This window comes from Melanaphis sacchari, unplaced genomic scaffold, assembly GCF_002803265.2.
Source record: "Melanaphis sacchari strain LSU unplaced genomic scaffold, SCAv2.0 Contig108_pilon_pilon, whole genome shotgun sequence".
NCBI lineage: Eukaryota > Metazoa > Arthropoda > Insecta > Hemiptera > Aphididae > Melanaphis > Melanaphis sacchari.
Window position 1 is genome coordinate 667,388 of NW_020270415.1, and position 27,554 is coordinate 694,941.

At 27.4% G+C, this 27,554-nt stretch overlaps 3 protein-coding genes across 3 annotated transcripts; 2 read left to right on the forward strand and 1 right to left on the reverse strand.

The window, feature by feature from the left end:
• The first annotated feature begins 9,015 nt into the window (after window positions 1–9,015).
• On the forward strand, window positions 9,016–15,758 carry LOC112603464 (acid-sensing ion channel 4-A-like). Its single transcript, XM_025352019.1, has 9 exons — window positions 9,016–9,176; window positions 9,421–9,621; window positions 9,684–9,837; window positions 10,430–10,563; window positions 10,834–10,936; window positions 11,370–11,646; window positions 11,955–12,117; window positions 12,233–12,336; window positions 15,535–15,758. Exons 1-9 carry the CDS (start codon window positions 9,016–9,018, stop codon window positions 15,651–15,653), a joined length of 1,416 nt encoding a protein of 471 aa, XP_025207804.1. The 3' UTR covers window positions 15,654–15,758.
• A 1,598-nt stretch (window positions 15,759–17,356) lies between these two features.
• LOC112603461 (E3 ubiquitin-protein ligase rnf146-like) lies at window positions 17,357–19,046 on the forward strand. Its single transcript, XM_025352015.1, has 5 exons — window positions 17,357–17,612; window positions 17,827–17,925; window positions 18,041–18,172; window positions 18,248–18,505; window positions 18,588–19,046. The coding sequence occupies exons 1-5, from the start codon at window positions 17,552–17,554 to the stop codon at window positions 18,800–18,802; spliced, it is 765 nt and encodes a 254-aa protein (XP_025207800.1). The 5' UTR covers window positions 17,357–17,551; the 3' UTR covers window positions 18,803–19,046.
• A 206-nt stretch (window positions 19,047–19,252) lies between these two features.
• On the reverse strand, window positions 19,253–24,185 carry LOC112603460 (putative inorganic phosphate cotransporter). Its single transcript, XM_025352014.1, has 7 exons — window positions 23,865–24,185; window positions 20,690–20,777; window positions 20,391–20,611; window positions 20,167–20,319; window positions 19,969–20,101; window positions 19,659–19,897; window positions 19,253–19,580 (listed from the first exon to the last, which is right to left on the reverse strand). The coding sequence occupies exons 1-7, from the start codon at window positions 24,168–24,170 to the stop codon at window positions 19,395–19,397; spliced, it is 1,326 nt and encodes a 441-aa protein (XP_025207799.1). The 5' UTR covers window positions 24,171–24,185; the 3' UTR covers window positions 19,253–19,394.
• Window positions 24,186–27,554: the final 3,369 nt, after the last annotated feature.

Below are 27,554 nucleotides of genomic sequence, written 5' to 3' on the forward strand. Positions count from 1 at the left end.
AGCAATACAAGAACACTGTATTTATGGTATATGTATAGGTATTATTAATTTCTCAATACGGCACTCGACCGCTTTTTATCATTTAAATTTTTGAGTGACTTATATACCAACAGGCAACAAGTATAACAACACAATGGACGTGATGTAATTAAAAAAAAAATCGTTTTGAATAAAATCAAACGACCCACATCTCTTCCGTAAAAAAAAAAAAAAAAAAACATAAATACAATCAAGTCCATCAAAACCATAATAACGACGCGCGATTGTATATATAAACGTATATACGACGACGATATAGTGAATACAGGTAGCTGTAATTGATCAAATGACGGATGAGTGGAAAATCCAAAATATATTCTGTGTAACATAAATCCCATGGCCCATAGAATATCGACAGAATTTAGCGTCATAAATCATAATATAATTATGCACTGCAATGTATGCGCTATGGTCTTGAACTCGGCGGCAAACTGCAAAGGCACACTGCGATCGCGAGCGCACGTCCGGTAGCCCGCGCTCGGTCTCGCGGTGCAACAATCGTTGTCGTCGTCGTCGCCCACGCGGTCACTCACATACTGCAATACGCGTATATACGCGGAGACGACGACCGTACTATCATTATTATCGTTATTATTATTACTATTATAATGGCGTGTCCGTCTCATTAGGACGCGCGTCGTCAGGTGTGCAGCAGGTGAGATTCGGATCTGTTGTTTTAGCCGCATTGCTGCTGCTGCTGCTGCTGTTGCTACTCCATCCCCGCGGTGGCGGCGGCGGCGGCGGACACGCGATATACATGTACACCACACGTATGTACGTATGTAAGCACGTATACACATCCAAGTATGTAAGTATATATGTCATACGACCGCGACGAAGTCTTCTGCTGTGTGTGTGTGTTTATAAATCGCAATTAACCGCACCCCTCCGAACAAATACGCTTCTTTGGCGTCGTCGACCGGTCTCTTAGGCACGGCGGCGGCGGTGAAGAAGGGAATCAATAATTAAACTTGCGAGCTGATTTACGTATATTATTATAATACACGAGTGTGTGTGTGTGCGTGTGTGTGTGTGTATGTGTGTATATGTGTATATTGCGATATAATATATATTCGCACGGCAGATAATCATCAGTCGGATAGGATTCCGTTTTCTTTCTCTCCCACTCTCTCTCTCTTTTAAATAATGCAAACGACCCGCAGCGCTGTAATAGTGATACGATGAGCGTGTGGAAAGAGCTGCAGAGCGGTGGCTATAATGTGGTGACGCGGCGACGGATACGCGCGAGAGCGCCGACGAGCGCTCGCGAACACTCGCCGGGCAAGGGCGACGCGGTTATAATTAACGATATTCACACGTGGTCAAGCTTACGGTGAGAAGAGGTATTTTTCACGTTTTTTTTTTTTTTTTATACTTTTTTATTCATTCTCCGTGCGTTCTCTGCACCGATGCCAACGTACATTAAAATAATATATTACGCACGCGCGCAATATACCACGCGCTACGCATAATGTAATGCCTATGAACCCTCCCCCACGCGCGTCTCGGTATTTCATTGGACTTTCGGCCTCCTGAGCAAGCGCAGCGTTCGTCTGCAGTAAGAGGAAGTGGAAGAGGGTGCGTGCCAAAGCTCGGTATGCTTTTGCTGGCAGAATCGTTTTGTATCCACGCGACTGGTCGTAATGCTTTTTTTGAAAACTTATATTTTATATCCGACGAAAAAAAAAAGAAGTCGACTAACCGTGTGAAAAGCTTCACAGCGCTTTCCAGCGTACAAAATCCTATATGCTTTATAGACTACATACCTATATCTACTGCGTAGATGACTTTATGGTGTCTACCATCCACACTTGACGTCGATGTCTTCCGGCCGTGGCATTATATTGTACGGGTATCGGGGTACATGTCTACTGTTGCGTTGTAATTCATTGGCAATGTTATATAATATGTGTGATTTATTGTACAAACATAACCCAAAAATTGTCTAGAAAAGATAATAACAGATAATTGGTTAAATATATTTTTATTTTTATTTTTTTAGTTCAAAGATAACATTTAAAATTTTTATCTAGACATTAAATAAAAGATGACTGAAAATAAAAATTCTATATATCTGTATTGTTATTTTATTATATTTTAATTTTTTATACCGAACGTTTTTTTAGCTGGATATTTTTGATTTTTCGTACAGGTTTTTTTTTTTTAATCAGATTAAATGTCATGAATCAATAAAATTGTTACTGGATATTACTTTCCAGGCTAAGTAACGAGTCCGGAGTCACCAAATGTAACGTATCTGGTTATTAAAATCGTTGCCTAATTCACATACAATTATTAACGCGGTTTCCTAAAAATTACAGCAATCACCATATTTTTAGCTAAATTACATTAATGGCTAATATTAAAATAAAAATATTAAAAAAATAAAAATAAAATATATATTGAAAAATATTAAACTCCAATATAACGTCATTTACCGTAACATAATATGTATACATACCGACCGTCGTCACGTTGTTAGTGTTGTCACCCGTCGACAACACGAGTTATAGATTGGTGACATTCATTGTGCATTTGATTCAGATGGATTGATTAAGAACGTTATGTATTTATGCGGACACGAAGCTGCGTAATGTTGATTTCGTATGTATAAAAAAAAAAATGTAATAATATTATTTTACACGGACTCATATTACAATAAATTAATAAACGTATAAAATATGTAAAAGTATATGTAAATATATAATTATTGTTTTATTACACTTTATTTTACTAAGTTAGTACAGTATACTCACTACTCGGTATAAAGTGTAGTTGGTATTTAAATCACATTATAATTACAGTTAGAATAATATCACGCTTAATGTTATCATAATGTCAATTTTAACATATTTGATTTGGTGACGTAACATATAATATTTATGTTATTTGGTTATAACTTATAAATTAGATTTCACTCATAAATCAAACATAGAAATCAGAAACCTCTATAATCCGATTATAAAGTCTGATTTTTCTTACTTGTTTATACTTTTATTTATAAATACATCAGTTTGAAAATAATTTATAGTTTTCTGGTATACGAAATATTGGTATTATCGTATTTCCTGAAATCAAATTATATTACACAAATTAATGATAATATGAAAAATTTTAAGTGTAAAATAATAAATGTATTCAATATTTAAAATTGATTGCTTTATCAGCTAATATTTATACATCTTTATGTGAATTAATTTTAAACCAACGGGAATTTATGAATATTTTTTAATACTTGACAGGTAGTTTAAATTACTTCATAAATCTATATTTGTTAATTTTCTAGTAAATACAAATCGTCGTTATAAATCTGTGTATAATTACAGGTATTTATTACACTTTCAAATAACAATTTAATAGTATGTGAATTCCACATAAATTTTTTTTAAGTATTTAAGAACCAATATAATAAATTATAGTTAAGATTTACATTTTATATAATGTTGATAATTTCATTACTGCACATGACGTAATGTTAAAAAAATATATTATGTCAAGTGTAAACACACAATTATTATTGTTTTAAACTATTTAAATGACAAATTTAAACTGAAAAGTTTATTAATTTCCTCATTTAAGTTTTTTTTCATTTTTTTATTTTCAAATTATACTATAAATATAATATTATTATATTAATCTAATAAACAGTGCATGGGAGTTTTACTAAAAAAATTTTAGGTAAGTCCTTATACGGTTTTAAAAATTATTTTTATTAATTTTTATTATTCATCGTGATATTATTCTATCAAATTATTTTTAGTATGATAGTAACATACGTACATTAGTAAAGTTTACATACAGTTTAGATTAAAATGGATTTTAGCATCCATCAATATTTTGTTAAACATTTTTCTTAAATATGGTATCTCCCTATGCATAAACAGTTTTGTACTAAATATTGAGATCATTAAAGGACAGAAAAGAATGATTGAAAACCTATTGTAACATAAAAAATTGTACAAGACCAAAAAGATAAACATAGCCTAACATCATCATATTTTAAATTTTAAATATTTACTCATATATTATTATTAAAAATTTAAAATATGAGTCAAATATAATAATAAAATAAACAGAACAGAATCGTTTTAAGGTTATATTAGTATAATCAACAATACAACTGAAATATATATATAAGGTTCGAGGTCTAATTATAAAATAATTTATCCTAGCTTTATAATATAATTAGTAGAATATATAAAAATATTAAAAATAGTTAAATAATATTTATTATAATTTGGCAAATAAAATATTATATAGCATACTTTAGAAAAATCATATTTTAACTTCCTATGGTTTTTTTGTAATAATAGAAGTTATGTTTTTAAATACATTTAAATTGCATTTCATGATTTATTGCCATTCATCCTCACTCTAGACGTTAAATTTAATTTAAGTTTTTAAGTAATTCTGTGTATATTGCCCTCATAAGCTTACTTTGAGTCTCAGACCGACATCCAATAAATGAATAAAACAAGTAATTTACGTTTCAGACTACGCGAAATACATGGAAACAAATTGTAAGTCTGTTTGGACCTGGAGATAATAATAAACGAGGAAAAGCGAACGGTTTTTGCGTGCATGCGTGTGCATGTGTGTTTGTGTATAGTAAACGCGTTTTGCCGACACGTGAAAAAGAGTAAAATTCGCGGTCGTTCTGGTTTTACAAAAAGCAGCTATTCATCAGTTCGTGGCACGTAAATTAGCTGCTCTCTCGCACGCACACAAACACGGCGTTGAGCGGCGGCAACTTGGCAAAGAGATCAGCTCTCGATCCGAGCAGGTCGATCCTATAGCAGCTTGGGAAGACTGCTGAAACGATAACAATCACCGGCCTTTTTACCTTATTATCTCAAGAGAGCTTTCTCCACCCGGCAACTATGGGTCCGTAAGTAAACACATTTTTTTTTTTTTCAATTTCTACAGACACGACTAAAGTCCCGTTGACATTTGCCCCAAAATCCTTACCTCATCCGTCAACACTGTAGTACACGAATCATATTATCTCAGTTGGGAATAGAATATAATGTCAACATTGGACTTACCTATACAGCAGACTGTAGCAAACTCTTATAGATCACATCACGTATATTAATGATCATTGTTTTGTATTGTATAATGAATAATAGAAATTTTTCATCCGTTAAACTTACGTTTTGAAAACGTTTGCCGTGAATTCCAGCGATATCCAATGACACGCGCGACATTATATCGAAATGTGTTTGTAGCGAGAAATATTGTACGTATAATAATCACTTTGCGTGTGCACAAAACACGACTGCTGCAACAGATAGGTACGCGAAAACACACGCGCTCGTATATTGTGGGTACCTATATACAACAGTAGTGATATATACGAGTACGTTGGGAATAAGTATGCACCATCCGTTTCTGATGGCTGATGAGTGATGAGATAAAATGTATGAAACTTCCGACTGAAATAAAATCGGGCGTATCAACGAAAAATTTGTTCAGTCTTAGACGGCTAAAAGCATATGGGTATAATATTTATAGTAGACAAAATTTGTTAAAACCGATTTGCCAACTTTATACTATTATATATACATTGTAAATTACAATTATTTGTAATACGTCATAGGTCTGTCTGTCCCACGGACTCGAACCGTCAGCGACGCACGGTGGTAGCGACAGATTATTATTTACACAAGTACACCTATATAATGTTATGAAGTGGGCCCCCCCCCCCCCGCGCGTATCACTGGGAGCCAGTGGCGGCCCGACGTCGTATACACAATCCGCGGCGGCGGCAGTCCCTAACGAGCGTCACGTACCATCTGATCCGAGTTCTTTCATATGCACCGCCATCGCATGGTATTTCGGTGCACTTTAAACGAGTCTGATTAAATTACGGGAATCCTCACGACCCGCTGACGCCGCTTCTTGTATAGTTAAGGGCAAAACTAAAACGATGGCTAAGACAGTTTCTCTCATTCACAATATACGTGTAGTGTGCTTGTTTGTAAACATACATCAAAATACGCGCATAATCTTACTATTCGTACCTATATAGGTATAGGAACAGTCCTGCGAATATGAATATCCAACGCGTTTGTACGAAACGAAAATTGAACGTTACTTTTCTTTATAGCGATTATCGATCGATTTTTGATCATGGTTATACCTCAGGACTCTCAGATCTATCTATAAATTGTAACAACGACAATTCCCGTGCTATTGCTCTTGAGCGACTGATGTTATTCGATGGCAAACCGCAAACGACTACTTAACGTTAACTATAATAAATATATAAATAAATATAACTTTAAAGAATAATAATTATTGTTCATATTATGTTATAGGGAGTTGTTATATTATATAAAATAAAATAGTCAGTGAAAATATTCTGAGTAAGTCTCTAAATCATGCACGATTCAGGCGCCATTTCAAACCACGGTATTGATTAATTTTAGCACTGTAAGAGTCAATATTTTACATCATTGACAATACCGTTGGTGTTCTATAATACAGGTATATAATTTAGCTAGAATTTTAATATTTTTATGGTAAATATTTTAGGATTAGTTTTTCTATAACCATAGTGAGCAATGAAATCAAAGGATATTTATTAGTTTAAAATCATCAATAAAAATATCAAGTTGATGTGTTAGAATAACTTCGTTTGAGTTGCTAAAACTATACTTGGTAGGGTTATTTGTTTAGATTGGTAAGTTTTTGAGGAAACGGAAGAAAGCCTGTTCATTTGATATTAAGTTACTCGTTAGACTTGGAAATTTCTACTTAAAATAATATGTTTATAGACATATTATTTATTAGCTGATTCTATTTAGAATCTTCGGAATTTTAAACTAATTATATACAAATAATTGAGATTTTAAGTGAACTGAAACTTTAATTAAAAATAGCATTTTTTCGTTTTATAATCTATAACTGCGAGTATAACGATAAAAGTATATATGGGTTAAGACAAGCTGTCCACGAATAGCTTAATGAAAAAAAGTTACCCATTGATAACGCTTATCCTATTTAAAATATTTTATAAATAGGTATAAAAATTATAATATGTAGAGGTATTCATTTTTAATGAAATGTATGTAAATGTATTACAAGATCCATAAAAATAATTTTCACTGACCATTTTTGATAATCCTTACTCTAAATTTTTAAGTCTAGAATGATTGTTCTTGACTGTTGAAACAAAATAGATACTCGTAATATTTTATGTGTAACATATAGATTCTCCAATTTTCATACTTTCTCTGAAACATATTTATTTTTTTAATGTAATTCAATCAGGTTATCTAATATGAGTCATGTTTTTAAATAGCATTTAATTATGTAATAAACACTATAATTGAACACTTTTGTAAGATATTTATAGATTTAAAAAAAATCAAATAAAAATTAATTTATACTTAACAAACAATACGCATATAGTGTAACAAATGTACATAAATCAACATTAAACTGTTAAAATAAACGACATTTATATTATAGTAAATATTCTATACATAAAATGCTACTTTGATAACATTTGATTACTGGTTTATAAGATCGTTTTTTACGATATAACAATAAAAACTTATTTTTATTATTATAAACATTTAATTTAATTTTTATCATAGTTATTTAATTTTAAGCTAACATCGAAAATAAATTACGTAATGTTCAAGTGTAATTAACTATAAATAATTTATTCTCTTATTCATTGTATACTTTTTTTCAGTAATAGTAGGTATGTTCAACATATTTTACCCTTATTAAATCTATAACTAATAATAAAGGTTAATACTAAAAATGTATTTTACAGAATCATTACCCGTTAATAGAATCCAAATAATCTTCACTATAATGTCATTAGTAGTTAATCACTGATTAAATTTTGATCAAAAGCAACATAATACAAAATACACTTTAATCGTATTAATACATATATGTATATCTATGAGATACTCATATTATTATTAGACTGCGGGTTATATCAATTTACATAATATGTAGTTATGAAAATTTATATCCATTTCCTTTTTTCATAAGAAATTCTTACTTTGCAGATTCGTGGATATAATGACATATAACGCCTTTTTACAAGAAATAAATTCTATAATCTATGACCACTGTACCAGACTTGTTTCTAACTGTCATCATATCAGGTGAATAGTTATTTAATCTTTTTATAAGATTTTGCGTATTTTACGTACAATAAACAATTACATATTTTCTATTTTTAAATAATGTCCTATGAAGGTTTACTTTGTTTATTCAATCTTATTTTGGACAACAAACGCCTTAGTTTTTAGTTTATCTATAGACTGGTAATCGTAATAGCGACGTCTTTAGTAATATTTTATTGCCATGAGAACTATATTACTGGTCATAAATGAATGTTGCCTACTTCATATATTATAAGTATCAATATTCATTATTAACGATGAGAATTGTTTGTACATAGTTAATATTTTTGTTTGGTGTTATTTTTACATGCATTGCAGAATAGATGCGTATTACAGTATATCTTTTTTTTATTATATTTAATTTTTGCGCATATTACAGGGTTTTTTTTTGTATATTTGTATACATGTATAATGTAGTTTTTTTACTGCATAAAATATTTGGTTTAGTTATTATACTTATTTGTTGAGCTATTTCAGGTATGAAATAAATAGTAATACTTATTTCTAAACTTTTCTATTTATTTTATAACTAAAAATATCAACTTCAATATCGAATAAATTACATTTTATGAATCATAAAAATAATTTGTAGTTTTACTTTAATTTACTTTCAACGTGTATAAAAAATAAAAATAAAAGTTAGAAATAATTTTTCCATTAGGATAATAACAGCATAACAGTACCGTACATTACGATATCACCATAGATCTAAAAAAAAACTGGCGGCGTATCATGCATTAGTGGTCGCTTTCGTGACAATGGCGATGTGGGAAAAATGCGAATTTCTATGTCATCAGTCCGTTGATACTGTCACACGACAAACATGCATTATACTACACAAAGAAAAAATAGAAACAATAAACAAATAAATGTTTGGTGGAGACCTCTCAGGTCCGGTTTGTTATACCTTAAGGAGTTCTCCGAGACGACAACCCTGCATGGTATACGCCATATTGGCCTATCCAATAGACATTTTATGGAAATGTAAGTAATATAAATAATAGGAATTAACAAAATACATTTAAAAATGATATGATTACAATAAACAATATTATTTTTTCAAAAATATCCACATACAAATATATTGTCATTTTTATTTATGTATCAATACGAAAAAAATATATATTATGTTATTGGTAAATAGGTACTAATCAGTAATCTAATTTATATTTTTTTTATTTATAAACATAATATGTAAACTGAAATTATACTGACCTTTTTCATACAGACTTCTTTGGGTTCTGTGTGTAATATTAGCAATTTATGGATCTTACAAAGTGATGCATGACAGTTGGATACGATACAATACAAATCCTACTGTTATAACAGTACAAAAAGATTATCGATATTGGTACCTCCAGTTTCCAAGTAGTACATTCTGTTACGTAAATCCCGTGGACATCAATTTTGCTAAAGATTACGTACAACGGTGGGTGGAGATATGTTTTGAAAATCATATATTCATCTAATTTGTAACATTGCGTTATCTAGCAAATGGAAAGTAAATTCTGGCAAAAAATTTGATTACTACATGGATTTTGTAAAAAAAATTGGAAATATTACATATGAAAGCTTAGACAATCTAGCACCTTTTGTCAATGATTCTAAATTAATTAATGTTGACATTATCGACTTAATTTTAAAGGTATTGTTGAAATTTATAATTTTTTTAAGGTTTTTAAAATATATACCTCATTATAAGTATTACCTATTATTAATAACTATTAAAGAAAATAATAAATACGTAATAAATGATAGCCAAAAATAGAAAAACACAAGTATTGTGTGTTAGACAATGTAAGTCTCGATTTTTACAAAAAATATCACATAAGACTTATAAATTTATACCAGCGTACTGTACAGTGGCTAAAATTAAAGCAAAAAATAAAATAAATAAATAAATAGCTTAAAAATAGTTTAATTATTTTGAAAATTATTATTTAACTGATAAAAAATGATAATTTATGTGATATTTTTAAGTTTTAAATCTTTTTAGGTAATAGATTTTTAATTATTACAAAATTTCATTACTTTCCGTTTAAATTCCTAGCAAATTTGAACTTTAAGTAACTATCGTGAAACATTGAGTTAAATTTTGAAGCCTTAGGTATAAAAATGAAAAATAATACTAAAATAATTTCTTTAAATTAATTCTTATTACAGTATAGTGATTAAAGTGTAGCATTGTTTATTACATAGTCAACATTTATTTGTATTATTCTGTAATTATCTTACAGGTACACGCTAAGCTTCGTTATAAAACCACAATATTTAGTAATGACTATGCAAATATAACTTTTCAACCAGTATTAACTGAAATGGGTATCTGTTACACTTTCAGTGGAGTAATAACTAATTATTTAACACCAAAGTAAGCATTCGTCTAAATAATATCTTCATGTTTAAATTTCAGCAGTTTATTTTTTAATTATTCTAGTGACTGAGTATTAAAAATCATAATAATGTTTTAAAAAAAAATAATTTATTTATAATGATTTAAAAATCAATGTTATGATTTACCTAAATAAAACCTTTTTATTAAAATGATAACAATGAATATTACTACATACCTTAAATTATATACCTTCACCATATATCAATTCTTTGCTAAATATTATATTATCTATTTTTATAATTATAGTAGTGAACTGCAAAACATAAATTCTAACTCTCCAACACCATCGTGTAACTTTCTCAACTCATTATGTTACGTAAAAACAGAAGAAATACCTCGAAGTATTTTGGTAACTATAAAAAAATCTTTGTACGACATTAATGGATTTATAGTTTATACTTTATAATTACTATAATGGCATGCTCATTGATGGTTATTCATTTTAAAAAAAACTTATCATAGGTAGTTATACATTTTTTATAATTTATTTTTAAAATATCATAATTAATATAATTTTATTTTATGAGGCAGAATTAACAGAAATCATAATATATAGTATATACTATATATTATATTTACTTAAGTCTAATATATTATACATTAAACACATAAATACATAATTGACATGATTAGAAATACGATATTTTTTATCTAAAAATTGAATAAGGAATGTATTTAAACTTGTTCGCTTTAAATTTCTCTGTAGTTTATAAATTGTAAAATAAATATAGCTCACATATAAATACCAAAATTAAATTATTGTCATATTATCTTCGTTACAGTATTACGTGCATTATCCAAAAGAAGTACCAAATATAGTAGACAAATATTACACGGTGCAAGATAATTTTGAACGAGATACGGCATTCACATTTTTGGAGATGACATCAGCTCTTGAATTGAGACGGCTAAGCCCGTCGCAACGTCGATGTCGTTTCATGGACGAACCAATGGACGACACAATACCTGTTTACAGTTATAATGTGTGTAGGATGATATGCAGAAGAAATCTGGCTCTGAAGATGTGCAAATGTACTCCACATTTTTATCCATACCCAGGTACATTATATTTTATAATTTATATAAAATAAAATTGATTAAATACGCAAACATTTACTCAAATACTAATATAGGCAACAAATATATCAATACTGTATTTAAATATCAAATCCTATGAAATATTGTTATAAATTAATCATAATGTAAAAAATCAGTTATTTAAAACTTGACTATTTTTTTTTTTTTTTATTAGTATTATTCGATTTATTAGAAGAATATTGTCTTTTAAATAACATAAACTTGACTTTTATCTTCTAGATAAATAAACAAAAATAAAAAACCCTATTATAGTAAGTATTCTGATTTAGGTGAAATGAAAGTTTGCAATATCAAAGGGCTTTATTGTTTGTCAAATCATAGCAAAATGTTGATGACATTAGAAAAAAATGATGGAACGCCAATCGAATGCAATTGCCAGATGCAATGCGAAGATGTTAAACTGTTTGTGGACGAAGATACAGCAAGAGAATGGTAACATACTTACACGCGCATTTGACGTGGTCAAATAAAATTAAAATTAATTAAAGCCACGTACCTATTTTCTCACATAATATTGCTATTCTCGTTGTTATATTATAAATGACAGGACTAATCCAGTGAAGTGGGACATCGGTTACCGTTGGGCAATTGTCAAATATAGTAAGACACGATTGCGCCGCGACGTCATCTACAGCTTTGAAGATTTATTGGGTAAGTGTGTTTGTGTGTAAGTTTATTGTTTTTCAAAATGCATGATCTTTATCGTTGTTACTTTGGACCATCACTATACATTGCAATTCAATCATGAACGGTATTCTTCTTATACCTACAATAAACACAATATTGACAATACAAAGGCACATGGTATATTAAACATCGTATAAGACGTATTATTGTGTTATCTGGGAACTTATTTCAGTTCTATATGTATTTTTTTCTTTAAGCATCACGGATTTTCAATTAATAGTGATGATGATAAATAAACTAACATTATAAAAATAAAAAAGCAATTTTTAAAAATAATTAATTAATAATAATAATGGTATTTATTTTTAAAATATTCATTGCATTATCCAATTAATATAATAAAACAAAGTATAAAAATACGTACTTGATATTTTTACTTAGGTATATATTTGTTGTTAATATTAATTTATTATTATTTAGTCGTGATATGTACAAAATATGTTACTGTCAAAGTTGGCTTGAAATTTACTGTAGTGGTACAGTACCTACCTACAAATGTAAACATGTTTTCTAATTACATATTCATGGAAAAATATGTTGTTATTATTTATGTAGTTTATTGAACTAAACATGACAAAATGATTAAATCATAAAATCAATTGGAAATTTTAATTTACTTGGTAATTTTTAAATTGTTTTGCTTCTTTTTACAAATTTTTTTTATTTTTTTTTTTTTAATATCAATGGAACTATCTATAATAATAGAAATTACTTTTGTTAACTAATGTTTCGTTATTCCTCAAGATTGAAGATGATATCAATCGCTAAAGACGTTATGAACACAAAATTATTTAAAAAAATAAATTTAAGGAACCTGCAATTCAAAATAACCAATCATGGTATTACTCTATTATACGAGTTCACAACAACAAAAAACGGCTTTTTATGTAATATAATTTCTTGCTTTAATCATCTAAGTTAATAATTGTTTAATAATTTAAAATATTTAAAATACTAAAAGATCAATTAATTTAATTTTACATAAACCTAAAGATTATTACATTTCATAATATATTATATTATATCTCTAGTACATATTATATTATGCAATATATATCACATATACCTGTATAGTATATAAATGTGTATAGTGTATGTTTTGTGCCGTATATGGTTTTTGTAAGTTATTCTTGAGAAACGTAACAGGACAAATTATTCCGATAGTCGCACATAATCGCATTATTGCATCGATTACACGGGTAGTTAACATTTTATAACTGTATTATTGGAATACCAATTGTAATACGTTTTTATACATAAAATATATAATAGTAGGTATATTATGTAGACATTTCGTGTGTGTATCATGTCTTAGGTATCCTATACTTGGGAGCATTAAACTGTTGAGAAACAAAACATTTAAATACAATGCTCATACGAATAATATATATATATATATATTATTTATTATTATTATATAGTTATACAGATACTACACACGTGCAGATATAAATTTGCCATTTACATAGGTCGATCGATTTATTCCCATTATAGCGATCATGAATTATGATCACTTGAATTTAGAGAATAATAACTATCACGACTATATTCTTAGGTATTACGTTAGCGTCAAAGAAAACTTTGCACGGTTCGAATGCAATACATTAAACAACTATATTTAATATTTTACTAAACAATACTAGCTACCTATAATAATAATTACAACAAATAGTATTTGATTTAAAAAAGCACTTTTCAATGCTATCATTTGAAACTATTATAACTTGAAAAAAAACTGGTAAATTATTAATGATTTAAATTATTAAAATATAATTTAATTTTTAATTTTTTAATAATATTTTTATTTTCCGAAATTGCTTAGATTATACCACTCAATAATTAATTATAAAATATAAATACTATTATTTATAATCAATAATGATACGTTATCATACTACTGTAGTTATTTTTATTACAAGTATCTAAAATTTAAAAAATAATATTTATATTTATACATCAAATAGTTGAAAATGAATTGGTTCTTCTTAACTCTACTACAGCAGCGATTTACTGTTGAACTGCTGGTTAAAATACAAAAATAAATTCCGTGACAACTTTGGTAGTTTGATAATATAATAAACGTCGATATGTAGTGTATTAAAATAATCTAATATTTTACATATTAATGGTTATGGCTGCTATGGGTGTTATGATACAGAATATTATAAAATAATAATAATAATAGATACTAATTTTAATTTGTACTAAGGTGCATGTCATAAAAAAGGCGTATAGCATTTTCTTCATTTGTCTGTTCAATTCCGTAACACTATGTCGAGAGATCGTACCGACAACAATTTCCCAGCACGAAGACATTTAATATTATATAAATCCTCATCTACTAAATCGTTTTATACGCAGATGGACATAAATCCGATCGTAATTATTGATCATGCAGAGTATAATATGATTAATATGTAATTTGTGTGTAACAGTGTATTTCTCGGTAAAACTCGAGCGCACATCACCGTAATAATATGAGGGCGGTGGATATTAATATAATATAATGCAGGTGTATATAATATTGTATTATTGTAAATTATATACATACCGTAAGGACTAAGGATAGCCATAGGTTAGGTTAGGTTAAAATATAATACGCTTATGCGGCTATAATAAGAAACCGTTTGGTTGTAAAAAAATTGTATATATATGATTTCAAACACATCATAAACCATTTTAAGTAGAATAAAATATAATCAAGCCATTCGTCAAATTTTATTATAGTTTCATAAAATATAGCTTTTAACACAAAATAAATATAATACCTATAGCTAACAATGAAGACGTGCAGTATAATGCATCTGTTATCTATAATAAGTATACATCACGGTCGTCTTGACGTTCTATTTCGTCCAATAAAATAAAATATTATGTATACTCATTATTTACTGTAGAACCTAATACACAGCTAGTATAATACAAATAATACGAATATACGATTGAGTAATAGGTAGATATACCCGTATACAATATTTATTCAATATATTATATTATTTGTATAATAATTTTCAAATGAGCACTTGCACAATAAATTGCACATAAATGTATACATTTTTATTACTTTGATTGTTATACAACACAACGAAAGCTATATTTAGATTTGTAGTTCAAAAATATTTTTTATATTACAATAATGTATACTTGCATTAAATATTTCAGTTTCCCTTGGAGGTACGGCGTCATTTTTCCTTGGTTGTAGCGTTCTGTCTTTTGTCGAGATCGGATACTACCTTACACTAAGACTGTATTGGTTTGCCAATCGAAAACATAAAGATTAATACAATGACTGTCATATACTCATACTCCATGAGTATTTAGCAAAAATGAACAACAAGTAATCTATTTATTTAATTTTTGCAATATTATTATTTTAATGATATCTACCTAAGCATAATCTATATTTATTTAAATGTATATATATATATTTTACATTAAATTTTAGATTTTTAGAGTAGTGATAAATCTATTGATTTTACTATGTTGAGTTTTTTTATGTCAAAATCATTTTTTCTATTATTGAATTTAATTTATACTCATTCATCACTGCAACAAGCTACTCAACAATTATTTAGATATACTCAACTCTTACTAACTGTACAGCAAGACAATTAATTTCGTATATACTTGTGCTCTTTTTAAACTGTACCTATTACCTACTTTTTTTAAATCAAAATGAAAATCTCACATGCCTACCTATAAATATCCTTATTCCTACATCACACACATTATAATATCGAATCATAACAGCTGTAATATTCATATCTTATAATAATAATTAATACGACAATAATAAAAAGTGTGTTTTCTCATTTTAAATATTTTACTATTACAGTAATTATTTATAAATATACAACTTTAAGAGTAAACGATTTTACAAAATAATAGGTAGGTAATATGTGTTAACTGTGATATTATAACATACCTACATAACACTAGAACAGTACCGCAACTTGCATGAGTGCTGGAGATAAATTATATCCCAATAAAGCCTAAAGCCTAATAATTTCACGAGAAAGTTCTCAAGACACCAAGTTATTTAACATTAACAATTTTATAAACGGATAGACCTCCAAATCCCTAGCTGTAACACTGCTATACGACGATATATTTAATTATCCTAATACTAGAAACCAGTGGCGGCTATAGGTACTATAAACGATAGGTCTAGCTAAACGTATGAACCAGACGATATAAGTACTTACTAGTATATATGTGTTATAATACTCGAACTAGGCGAATCAACGTTTTAAAAATAAAAATATCCGCTTAATAATATACAGTAAAAAATAACAGTCCTCATTTGAAAAACAGAAGTTCGTATCTCATAGAACACTTTTACGGAGTATAAACAATCTTAAAAATTTGAAAACACGATCTTCAAGTGTATTTGAAATACAAGAAAGGAGATTTTTAATAACTATTAACTGTGTATTAACACTGTTGATGAAAAAATAAGAGATTGAGCATGCTGAGCTGCTGGCCGCTGGGTGAGTCACTTGGATAATGTCATCATTTTCAAATAATTGTTTTCTCGTCATTTTAACACGGTACCGGTAGTAGGTTATCTCCCATACCGCGGTTTAGGACAGAGTACAGGATGAAATGGATGAAAATATTATATATAGTGTTGCAATACTATATTGATTTGAACTATAAAAAAACCAATCGCGCCCATCAAAAACCAATTTCCCGCGTTCCCGTGACACTGTTGCACTGTGAAATCACGACATGCATCTATTAAAATAATTTCCATAACGTATAATATTAAATTTGTATTTAATTCGTATTATCATTTTATCCGTATTACTATATAATAATATGATCTGTACCGTGCGCGGGATCAACATTACAGAGCGACGGACAGTTGACGCCAGCGCTTCCTAACGGTGAATAACTCGCAACATCGACGACACACCCATCACCCACACACACATACACGGTTACGGTCGTATGGTCTGTGGTAACGACCGTCCATTATCACACACAAACGGTTTCCACTTTCTATATTGTCTAAATAAATTTGTTGATAATTCGACATTTCACTTTATCGATTTTGGGAATAGTAAACATTCAGCAAATCCGCCACTCGCCACTACGTATCGGTTTGGATTAAAGTCGTTACGTCTAGCGTTCGTCGAGTACGGTCAAACATAACAGTCTCTGTCGTTTCTGAGACATGGCCGCGTCTCTGAAACGTCTCGAAGATGATAACGCGTCTGAGGAGAATGAATACGATTGTAAGATGAATTATAATTATTTTAGACGTTTTAACCATTTATTAGTATGTCTATGATTATAACCTATGTTATTATTCTTACTAAATATATTTAATATTATGCAGGTGTAAAGTATAATATTTTAAATTTCCTAGTAATTATATTGTTTTAATTGTTGTCAAACGATTCTATACTGATGGTCAACTGTTGTGTACTTATGAATCTTTATATATAGCTGAATCGTCAGAAGATCCTTCTTCGTCGTCTGCTGATTGTGCATCAACAACTAAGTCCGAGGACGATGTGAAGCCAAAAAAGAAATCCAAGAAAAATGGTTAGTCTATGTTTATAATATTTATAGTTGTATGTTTCACCTATTCAATTAACTATATAATTATAATAAACAAACAATTTTGTACTAACTATTACATCATTGTTTTTATGTGCAGCCGAAGTGCCAGAAGATGCATTTTCATCTGTTGCTTCTGCCTTGCTGACAAGCACTGATGTTAATGTCGACGAGGAAGGCTCAACATCAGAAATTAAAAAGAAATCTATCTCGAAAAAATCCATGAAAAAGGGTTAGTCTGCAGTTAGAACCATTTTTGGGACTTATGTGAATCAAAACTTAGTTATGTGATGTTAAATTATTATAGATGACACACCGACCGAATCAAAAAATGAATTTAACGAGTGTCCTGTATGCTTGGGACCAGTTGTGTTCCCTGTTCGTACTCCATGTGGTCACATCTTTTGTTTCCTATGCGTGAAAGGAGCAGCACGACAAGCTAACAGGTGTCCAATGTGTCGTCAGCATATACCTGTTGATTTTGACAAAAATCCTGATATTCTTGAACGCCAAGAAGTAGAAACATTTGAAGATGGTTACCAATGGTTTTATGAAGGCAGAAATGGTGTGTATTAAATTGTTTTTCAAAAATCGTAGTAATATTATGCACTTACTTTAGTATTGATTTTCCATGTTAAATATTTTAGGCTGGTGGCAATATGATAAAAGAACTTCTGAAGAAATTGAACATCGCTACAAACTTAATGTTACAAAATTTGATGTACTAATTTGTGGTATCATGTATACTATTGATCTCAACCGCAATATGCAATATAACAGAGAAAATCCAAGTAGGAGAAGGAAAGTGAAACGAGAAAATGCCAATAACATTGCTGTAAAAGGAATAGCTGGTGTTCATTAATTTCATATATATATACTTAATTCTATTTATATATTATATTTATTGTTCTTTATTCGTGCATGACACTAATTATGATGAATGGCATTTTAGGTGTCTATTTTATGTACTTAGTAATATTGAATTTAACATTCTACATACGTTCATTTTATGACAAATTTTGCTAATTCATAAATGTTGTCAATTTTATTCTAAGTATTTATTTTAAGATCTGGATACCAATAACCTTAAAATAAATTTGAAAAGTTATGATTAACTAAGAATTTGTTTTAATGATTACATTTAAAAAAAATGTAATGTTTATTTTTGGTTTTTATTTTTCAAAAAAGAAACTAATATATGGTTTAAGTTGTTGAAATCATCAAAATTTAAACCATATATTTCACATTATAAACTAGTCTTTCATTCACATTTAACTGGTATCCAGGACTTCTTGAAAAGTTTTAAGATTTGTTTCAGAATTTTAAATTATTTATTGTTCTTTTGATACAATGTGAATCAACTATTACAAATATTATGTTATGTCTTAAGTATAATTAGTATAAAAATTATAAGACTAAAGTTTTAACTGTACAAAACTTATTGGATTATTATTTTACAATGGTTTTAGTATTGATGTTGTATTATTTTCATTATTAATATCGCTACTCTTATACTGGCGGTTTGTCTTTTCATTCCATGGTTGTACATTTCCTGAGCCATATTGTAAAAATAACAAGTTGGTGGCTATTAGTATTGCAGCAGACAGCCAAAATACGTCTCGCCATTCTTCCATAGAACTCTAAATTAGTCAAAAATAACAATAACAATTATTTTAAACCCAATAATATAAAATTAAATTTTAATTTAATAGTTATACATTAGGAACCATAACGCCAACAATGTAAGGTGCAATAACTCCAGATAAACACCCAATTGTACCCACGATGGCCATCAATGTTCCGGCAAAGTTTGGACTGAGATCTAAGGCGTTAACTTTCAGACTGGGCACAAAAGTACCCATAAGTCCCATGCCTATTGTGAAGCTAGTTACTGCTAAAACCTTATCACATCCAGAATATGATGCTGCAATAATTCCAAGTGCTGGCCCTACACTGGCTAAAAAGTAATAATAATATTTTATTTATTTTGTTTTTAACTATTTAGTTCTGATCATTAAACTGATTTACCTATGGTTACAAATGTTTTACGGATGCAAGTCACAGTAAAATATTTTGATGATAGCATTGAGTCTACTATGAAACCTGAACCCATAGCTACCAACCACATTACTATGTATGGTAAGCCAGACAATAAACCATTCTAAAATAAAATAAAAATTTAAACAATATACATTGAAATACTGCATTATTGATTATATTTTATACTTCAACTACTGAAAACCTCAGCACTGACTTCATATACTTTGGCAGATCTGTAATTATGGTGAACAAACCCCAATCGTGACCTATTTGAACAATAATTAATCCCCATACTGGTCCTGATGTTGCAATACTTTTCCATGGAATTGATAACTTGCCCTGGATATTGAGTAAATTATTACATGTAATTCATTTATTATTATTGTTAAAAATATAATAATTATACAAACTTCTTCTGGATCAACAGCGTTAATAGCTGTGTTTAAATACTCTTTTTCTTTTGCACTGATAAATGGATGACGACTTGGATGATTGTATATCAATACAAACCAAAACATGAGCCAAAGTATACCAAAGATTCCAAACGCATAGAATACACTAGTCCAACTATTAGTATACCGCATAAGAAAGCCGCCTAACTGCATGGAAGCAACGTTACCTACTTGTGCTCCTAAAAAAAATAAACAAATATGCGTGTAAAAATAAATATTCATATCAAACAAAAACTAAGAGTGTGTTGCCTACCTACCGGCAAATACCAGAGATCCCAATCGACCTCGTTCTTCAATTGGTACCCATGTGGCAAGTAACCTGCTCATTGCAGGATATAATGGTCCCTAAAAAAATGTATTTTAGTTAGATAAATAAATAAACACTGCTGATAATCATTTATAAACAGTAAAAAAAAATATAAATTATTTTATATCTATACAACAAAAACTTTGATATAGGTAATTATGAAAGTTTTTATGATGCTTATGAAAATAAGTAAGTATACTATTCTTAACAAACAATAACAATATTTACTATTTGCATTTATAAAATTGTATGTTGAAATAAAAATTAAAGTACCTATTAAATTTTTATAATAATCAATAGGTTCACTAGCTATATAAGAATAATATTTACTAAAATCTCAAAAGCGTAGGTATTAACTATTTAGCATTAAAAAATTTTTAATTTTAATAATCTATCTAAGGTTTTAAAATATGCTACAATATTGTTTGTAATTTTTTTAAATTAATATATAAAAAAAAATAGTTTAAAGCAATACACATTTTTTAAGAGTGATTGAATTTCAAAAATCTTGATGACATTGGATAAATGACACATTAAATAATGATTTTTGATTTGTTATAAATTATAATGTTAGTGAAAATTATTAATTATAGAAACTTGTAAAATTACACTATTATTAAAATTAACATTTTCTATATAAACAATAAAATTTTCAAAATAATTAACCAATTTTGTTCTATTTATAACTATTTTAATATTGTACTCTTGTATTTGTACTTTGTTTTTTTTTCTACAGAATGAAGATCAATATTTTAAGTATAGTCTAAAAGCTTAAAAATATAATGAAAGATCATATATATCTAAGTAGTAAGTTATTCTTGTAGCACTTTGAAAGTTTAGAAAATACATAACCAAACATTTTTTTTTTAATTTGAAATCAAGTTTTAGCAAAATTGTAAAAATTTTAAATTTTTAAAAATGTATATTTTTTTAAAATTTTTATGAATAAGACTTGATACTGGGTTTCTCACTACAGAATCATTAAAATCACAATAATACATAATATGAAGCACCGTTTTCTAATTTTTAAGTAGATATTAGGATTTCAAATTTTGATAAAATTGGATGTATTAATGAAATTAATGATTTTAGTTATTTTATCATAATCTAAAAAGTATTATGTGTAGGGACTTGAAACTTTTTGTCATTTCATGTATTATAATTTACAATACAAAATTATTTTTATTTTTTTTAATATTTAGATTAACTTTTAGCTACTTATACTATTTTAGTATTTTACATTAAATACATACCCAATACTGTACAACCCCCATTTGAATTCCTAAAACGAAATAATTTATTTAACGTTTGATTTATGTTTAAATCATAAGCCGCTTAGTACTTTATGTAAAATATTACAATTTAAAAATTATCTGTAGACTTAATTAAAAATGGAAACCACGGTTAAATAGATACTACACGTCTACACTTACTTACGACTTAACAATAGGTACGTATAAAATATAATTATTAATTATTATTTTTACCAGGTATTATTTTTAAGTTTGATAATAGGTCAATTCACTCTTACAACATATTCATATTAACATTATTAACAGTAACCAATACAAAATTGGATATTTAATTCGTCAAAATACTAATTTGTTGTATTATAATGAATAGGTACCTACAAACGAATTGTAAAACAGAAAAATCGTATTCGGGTATTAATATTATCTACGTTTTATTGTTTACGACTGCCTATAGGTATAATTATTTTTAAACAATGAAATATAGACTAAAGACTAGAATACCTAAACTTTTATAAGTATTCATTCGCTAATTTTTACTAAAGTAACTAATGAGTGTTGCACAGTCACATAACATAAACTGCATTACTACGCACCTAGGTACTTAATATTATTTTAATCACCCATGTAAAAATAAATAATTACGAAAAGGACATAGGTTATGATTTAGTTATAATCTAATAACTCATAATTATCTAGTTTTATTATGAAATTATTTTATAAATGAATGAATGAAAAAAAAAGCAATTATTAATTTAAAATTTATTTAGAGATTGTGATTTGCGAGTTGCTTTAAATATATTTTTATAATAATTACAGCCAGTTTCACAAATAGGAACTTTTAATCTAGTTTAACATTTTATTCCTATTATCACAGAATGGCCTATGCAATTGTATGTACATGTATATATTTTTAAGTCATAATCCATAACTATTATCCATAACACTCAACTATTTAAATCTCAACTGTACAGTTTTAAATGTTTTAATTAATATAAATAATACTTCGACAATTATATTTTCACGTGATGATGAAAAATAATACGTATCACGCAGAGGTGTTCCCATTAATTTTTTTGAGAGTATACTAAGTTATCAAATACCAAAATATAAACATTTAATATAATAAAAATATTTTCTTATAGTTTATAAAAGTAAAGCCGGTAAAGAGCATGTTATTTAAAATGGAAAAGTTTTAAATATGATTTTTTAAATATCCTCTTTATATTATTTCGTCAATATTTTCAAATATTAAAATTAATATTTAAGATATGTAAATAATGTAAATATGGAAAAATTATTTAATTAAATTTTTTTTTATTTTTTCATTTGTATATGATTTGAGTATACTCATAATTTTGTAAAAATATTTTAAGAGTTAAAATTGCAAATCGATTGAGACTTGAGAGTATAGGTATTACATCCATAATATTGAAAAAAAATCTTGAGAGTATACGGCGTATATATAGTATACCCTATGGGAACATCCCTGGTATCACGTTCGCAACATGATGTGTAATGGTTTTTACTCGGTCAAACGTAAACCAAGTTTGGATTAAGGAGTATACTTTTTTATTTTCTCATAGAGATATTATAATTAAATAATACTTGATTATTAGAGATAAGATATCCATGTTTTTTTTTTTAATTGTCAATACATAAAGCATTGTTAAATAATTTGGTGGGTGGATGCTTGTCCCCTGATTCCATATAGTTTTACCTACATGGCTACGTGTTCCATATGAATTCATCAATATGTTGTAAATATTTTGTTTGAATATATTAATCGTTACTTTTGTACTATTAACTATTATGCATGACCTAAGCTACTGACTATTATTAATATTATAATCTGTAAAAATATGAAGTCCATACTTGAGCGAGTCCAATGATCAATCGCAGTATAATCAGTTCTGATGGCCCATAACTCCTGGCCACAAAAGGTGTGATGATCGTACCGATACTGCTAAACAGCATTCCTAAGCCCAGCGTGGCTTTGCCTCCGTATAAATCGGCCAACATGCCACCTGGCATCTGCGTGATAACGTACCCCCAAAAGAATGAACTTAATATTAATCCTTGGGTTTTTTCATCCCAATCGAATTCCATTTCCTGCAACAAAAAAAAAAAAGAAGAATAAATCGTTTTTACAGGTGTTAAAAAATTATATAGGACAAACATAATATAGTATTAATCAAAATTGAAAATATTCAAAAGGTCATATTTAACCTAATCTAATCAATAGTTTAAAAATTGAAAGAAAAATAAATAATTCGTCAACTAAATTAATTTAAATTATATATTTTAATATATAAAAAGATAACAATATATTAAATTAAAATAAGATTAAATTAAATTAAACTGATGACATTGAATATGAATAATGACAATTTTTATAATCATATAATTAAAATATTATTATAATTAGTGACATTACATTTAAAATAATTAAACCACTTAAGATACTTATCATAATATATATAAAAAAATAAAAAATAATACAGCTATATCTTAACTTTGAAATTTAAACAAAGAAAAACCATAAAAAAATACCATTTCGTTATTCAATTTTCATAAATTTGTGTAAAAACAATAAATGAGAAATCAAAATCAAAAATATTTATCAAATAAAAACTAGCAGTTTATATGAACTTTAGAATTAAAAATTTCAAAATTTTAAATTCTATAGCATTTAAAAAAATCTTATATTTATAAAACATTGGTTCGTTGAAAATCTCGTCTCTCGTCTCCACAGTTATTTTTTATTGAATTACAGTAAAAATAAAATCTTTTTTTTTTTTGTAAAATGTAGCTGGTGTTACCTACGTAAATATTCTCATTTCTCATTAAATTATTTAGTTTATTTTTTGAAAGTAGGTACTTTAACCCTTCGAAATACAAACTATATATCAAATTTACTACTATACTCCATCTTCTATGTTGAACATTGAAGCAGCAAATTTTGCTCAAAATAGTATCATAACTCATAAGACACAAAAAATAAATACATTATTATAAAATCAATACATTCATCGCTCATTCACTAAGAAACTTAAATAATGAAGTGCTAATATTAAATAATATGTAGTACTAAACGGGAAAATGTACAAATTCTCAATAAATTTTATTATGTACAAGAATAATAACTTAATGAAGGATGTATATAAGTATAACTATCATCTGCATCCAACCTACTGAATTTAAAAAATATGAGAGAATTCAAGCGATAAATTACTTTGCATATTTATTTGATAAATTACTACGATAACCTTGGTATTTTTTAGATATATAAACTTAAATTTCGATGATTTCATAATACCTACCCGTAAACATTTATCATATAGTCCAATAAAAAATATTATTAACAGTAACATCCGGTGTTAAGTTTTTATTATTTAATTATCCTATCCTATCTATTTATAGGTTATTTATAATGATAATATTAGGGCAATTGAACGATTGAGAACACTTCAAATTAATAAATAACTCACCGCTGCCCCCCCCCCCAAAAAAAAACCCAAAAAACAATACGATTGAGACGTATTTAAGTACGACGTTGCGTACGTATAATATCATTTATTTGGCTTTTGAAAATTCCATATACATAAAATAAATATTCTTGAAAACTATAATCGTATACAAATAAGCGCTTAATAATATATAATATATAATAAGAATAAAAATTTTAAATATGTAGAAATCATAAAAATATCTAATACCTGTGTAGTATATAAATATATAAAAAATGTAAAATATGCAAAACTTATAAAAATTATGAAATATATATGTATAAAAATAAAATAATCATAATATTTTGTAATGAAAACTTAATTACCTATATATCAGTTATAGTGGAATAGCATAAGCCAACATACTCTAAATAATTTAATAAATTATTAGTATTTTTATTTCCCACATACTACAAAGATTTACTATGAATATTAAGTATTTTATCCTTTTGTTATTTTGCCATTTCTTTTTTTTACTTTGTATCGTAGCTATTTTCAATATTGTTTTTGCTTGAGTTTCAATTAGAACTTTAATAACTATATATTATATTGTTGGATGAGAGCTGTAAAATTGACCATTATATCATTCTCTCGTATTTGGTATCTAAGTTACTATTAATATCCGGCATATCCGCCATTCGGCTAATCTGATGAAAGTCCAATAAATATCAATCGATTATTGTAATAGTGTGCTCATATTATTATCAATTGATTACATTTGGCAACGTTGGAAAAAATAAAAAAACTCGAGCGTTCTCTATCGTGCTACCAAAAATAATGTTCTCAATTGTATTTTACCGATTATTAGGTACACAAGTTGTATCATAATATTATTATCAAGATATATCATATGAACATTAGACCTTATAACTTATCTTATATATATATATATTATATACATATATGCATATTATACAGGAAAATAATACAATATGTATGTATAATTTTATATTATAAATAATAAATACGTAAATATCATCGTTACTGTTAAAAATAAATAACAAATACTATTCACATGACGTCATAATATATATTTGTGTACAGTAACTACCTATATAATATATTATTTTATTTATTTTACATCATACATATTAATCTAGGTAAAATATTTAAATTAGGCAATATTATAGATATTATATTATGATTTACAATATTTATCCTACAAAAAATCAACATAATAATATTATATATTAATGTACATACATAATTTAAACTATACAAGTATTATACAAGGTTATTCAAAATAAATCAAAAATCAGGAAAGATGGCACCTACCGTTAAATAAATTTAAAATATTATCTTATCTCTTTGATTTCTTCAGGTATCACATTATATTACTCTAAAACTAAAAATTAAAATTATTTAAGTTTTTTAAACCGGATAAATAATCTTGAATAATCATGTAACGTAAAGCATTGCTTAAAAAATACTTTTCGAGATGTTAGTTATTCCTTGTTATTTAATTATATGGATATTGTATAATGTCACAATACTAGAATAAATCAAAAATTAAACAAATATTCCTTTGAATTTATAAATATAAAAAATATACCTAGAAATATATATATTTTAATTTACTTCTAGCTTGTTAAGAAATTTAAAAATGTAAAATAATATTGATTATATTCTTTAAGCACAAACAGTTTTCGAGCAGTGTCAGTTATCTATCATCACGTATCAATCTGAATGATCAAGATAAAATTTTAAATATTTCACAACTTCAATCAAAAGGAGAAGTTCGTTTTTAAAATAAGTAAACAACTGTCAATTATGCATAGAAGCCTTCCCAACCTAGAAATTAGAAAATGATCATCTCCGCACACCATAGACTAAATAACTTGAATCGATATTTGTACAATATAAAGTTCAAAATACATAAAAACTATAATAATTAATGGCATTATTAATTATTTTAATAGATACCTATGACGTTCACATAACGTCATGACTCATGACGTATTGTTGAAATAACTGTGTATCAATTAATGCGTCTATTGAAGTCTAAACATTTATAATATTTGTTTACAATAACACATAATAATAATAATAATAATAA

Bases quoted from the DNA above. Each gene is read 5' to 3' on its own strand.
- LOC112603464 (XM_025352019.1), top strand. From the start codon at position 9,016: ATGCATTATACTACACAAAGAAAAAATAGAAACAATAAACAAATAAAT. The intron at 9,622-9,683 runs GTGGGTGGAGAT...TGCGTTATCTAG, and splicing joins GCTAAAGATTACGTACAACG to CAAATGGAAAGTAAATTCTG. The intron at 12,337-15,534 runs GTAAGTGTGTTT...TAAATATTTCAG, and splicing joins CAGCTTTGAAGATTTATTGG to TTTCCCTTGGAGGTACGGCG.
- LOC112603461 (XM_025352015.1), top strand. From the start codon at position 17,552: ATGGCCGCGTCTCTGAAACGTCTCGAAGATGATAACGCGTCTGAGGAG. The intron at 17,613-17,826 runs GTAAGATGAATT...CTTTATATATAG, and splicing joins TGAGGAGAATGAATACGATT to CTGAATCGTCAGAAGATCCT. The intron at 18,506-18,587 runs GTGTGTATTAAA...TAAATATTTTAG, and splicing joins GTTTTATGAAGGCAGAAATG to GCTGGTGGCAATATGATAAA.
- LOC112603460 (XM_025352014.1), bottom strand. From the start codon at position 24,170: ATGTTTGTCCTATATAATTTTTTAACACCTGTAAAAACGATTTATTCT. The intron at 20,778-23,864 runs GTATGGACTTCA...ACATTTTTTTAG, and splicing joins TGATCATTGGACTCGCTCAA to GGACCATTATATCCTGCAAT. The intron at 19,898-19,968 runs GTAAATCAGTTT...ATTACTTTTTAG, and splicing joins TAAAACATTTGTAACCATAG to CCAGTGTAGGGCCAGCACTT.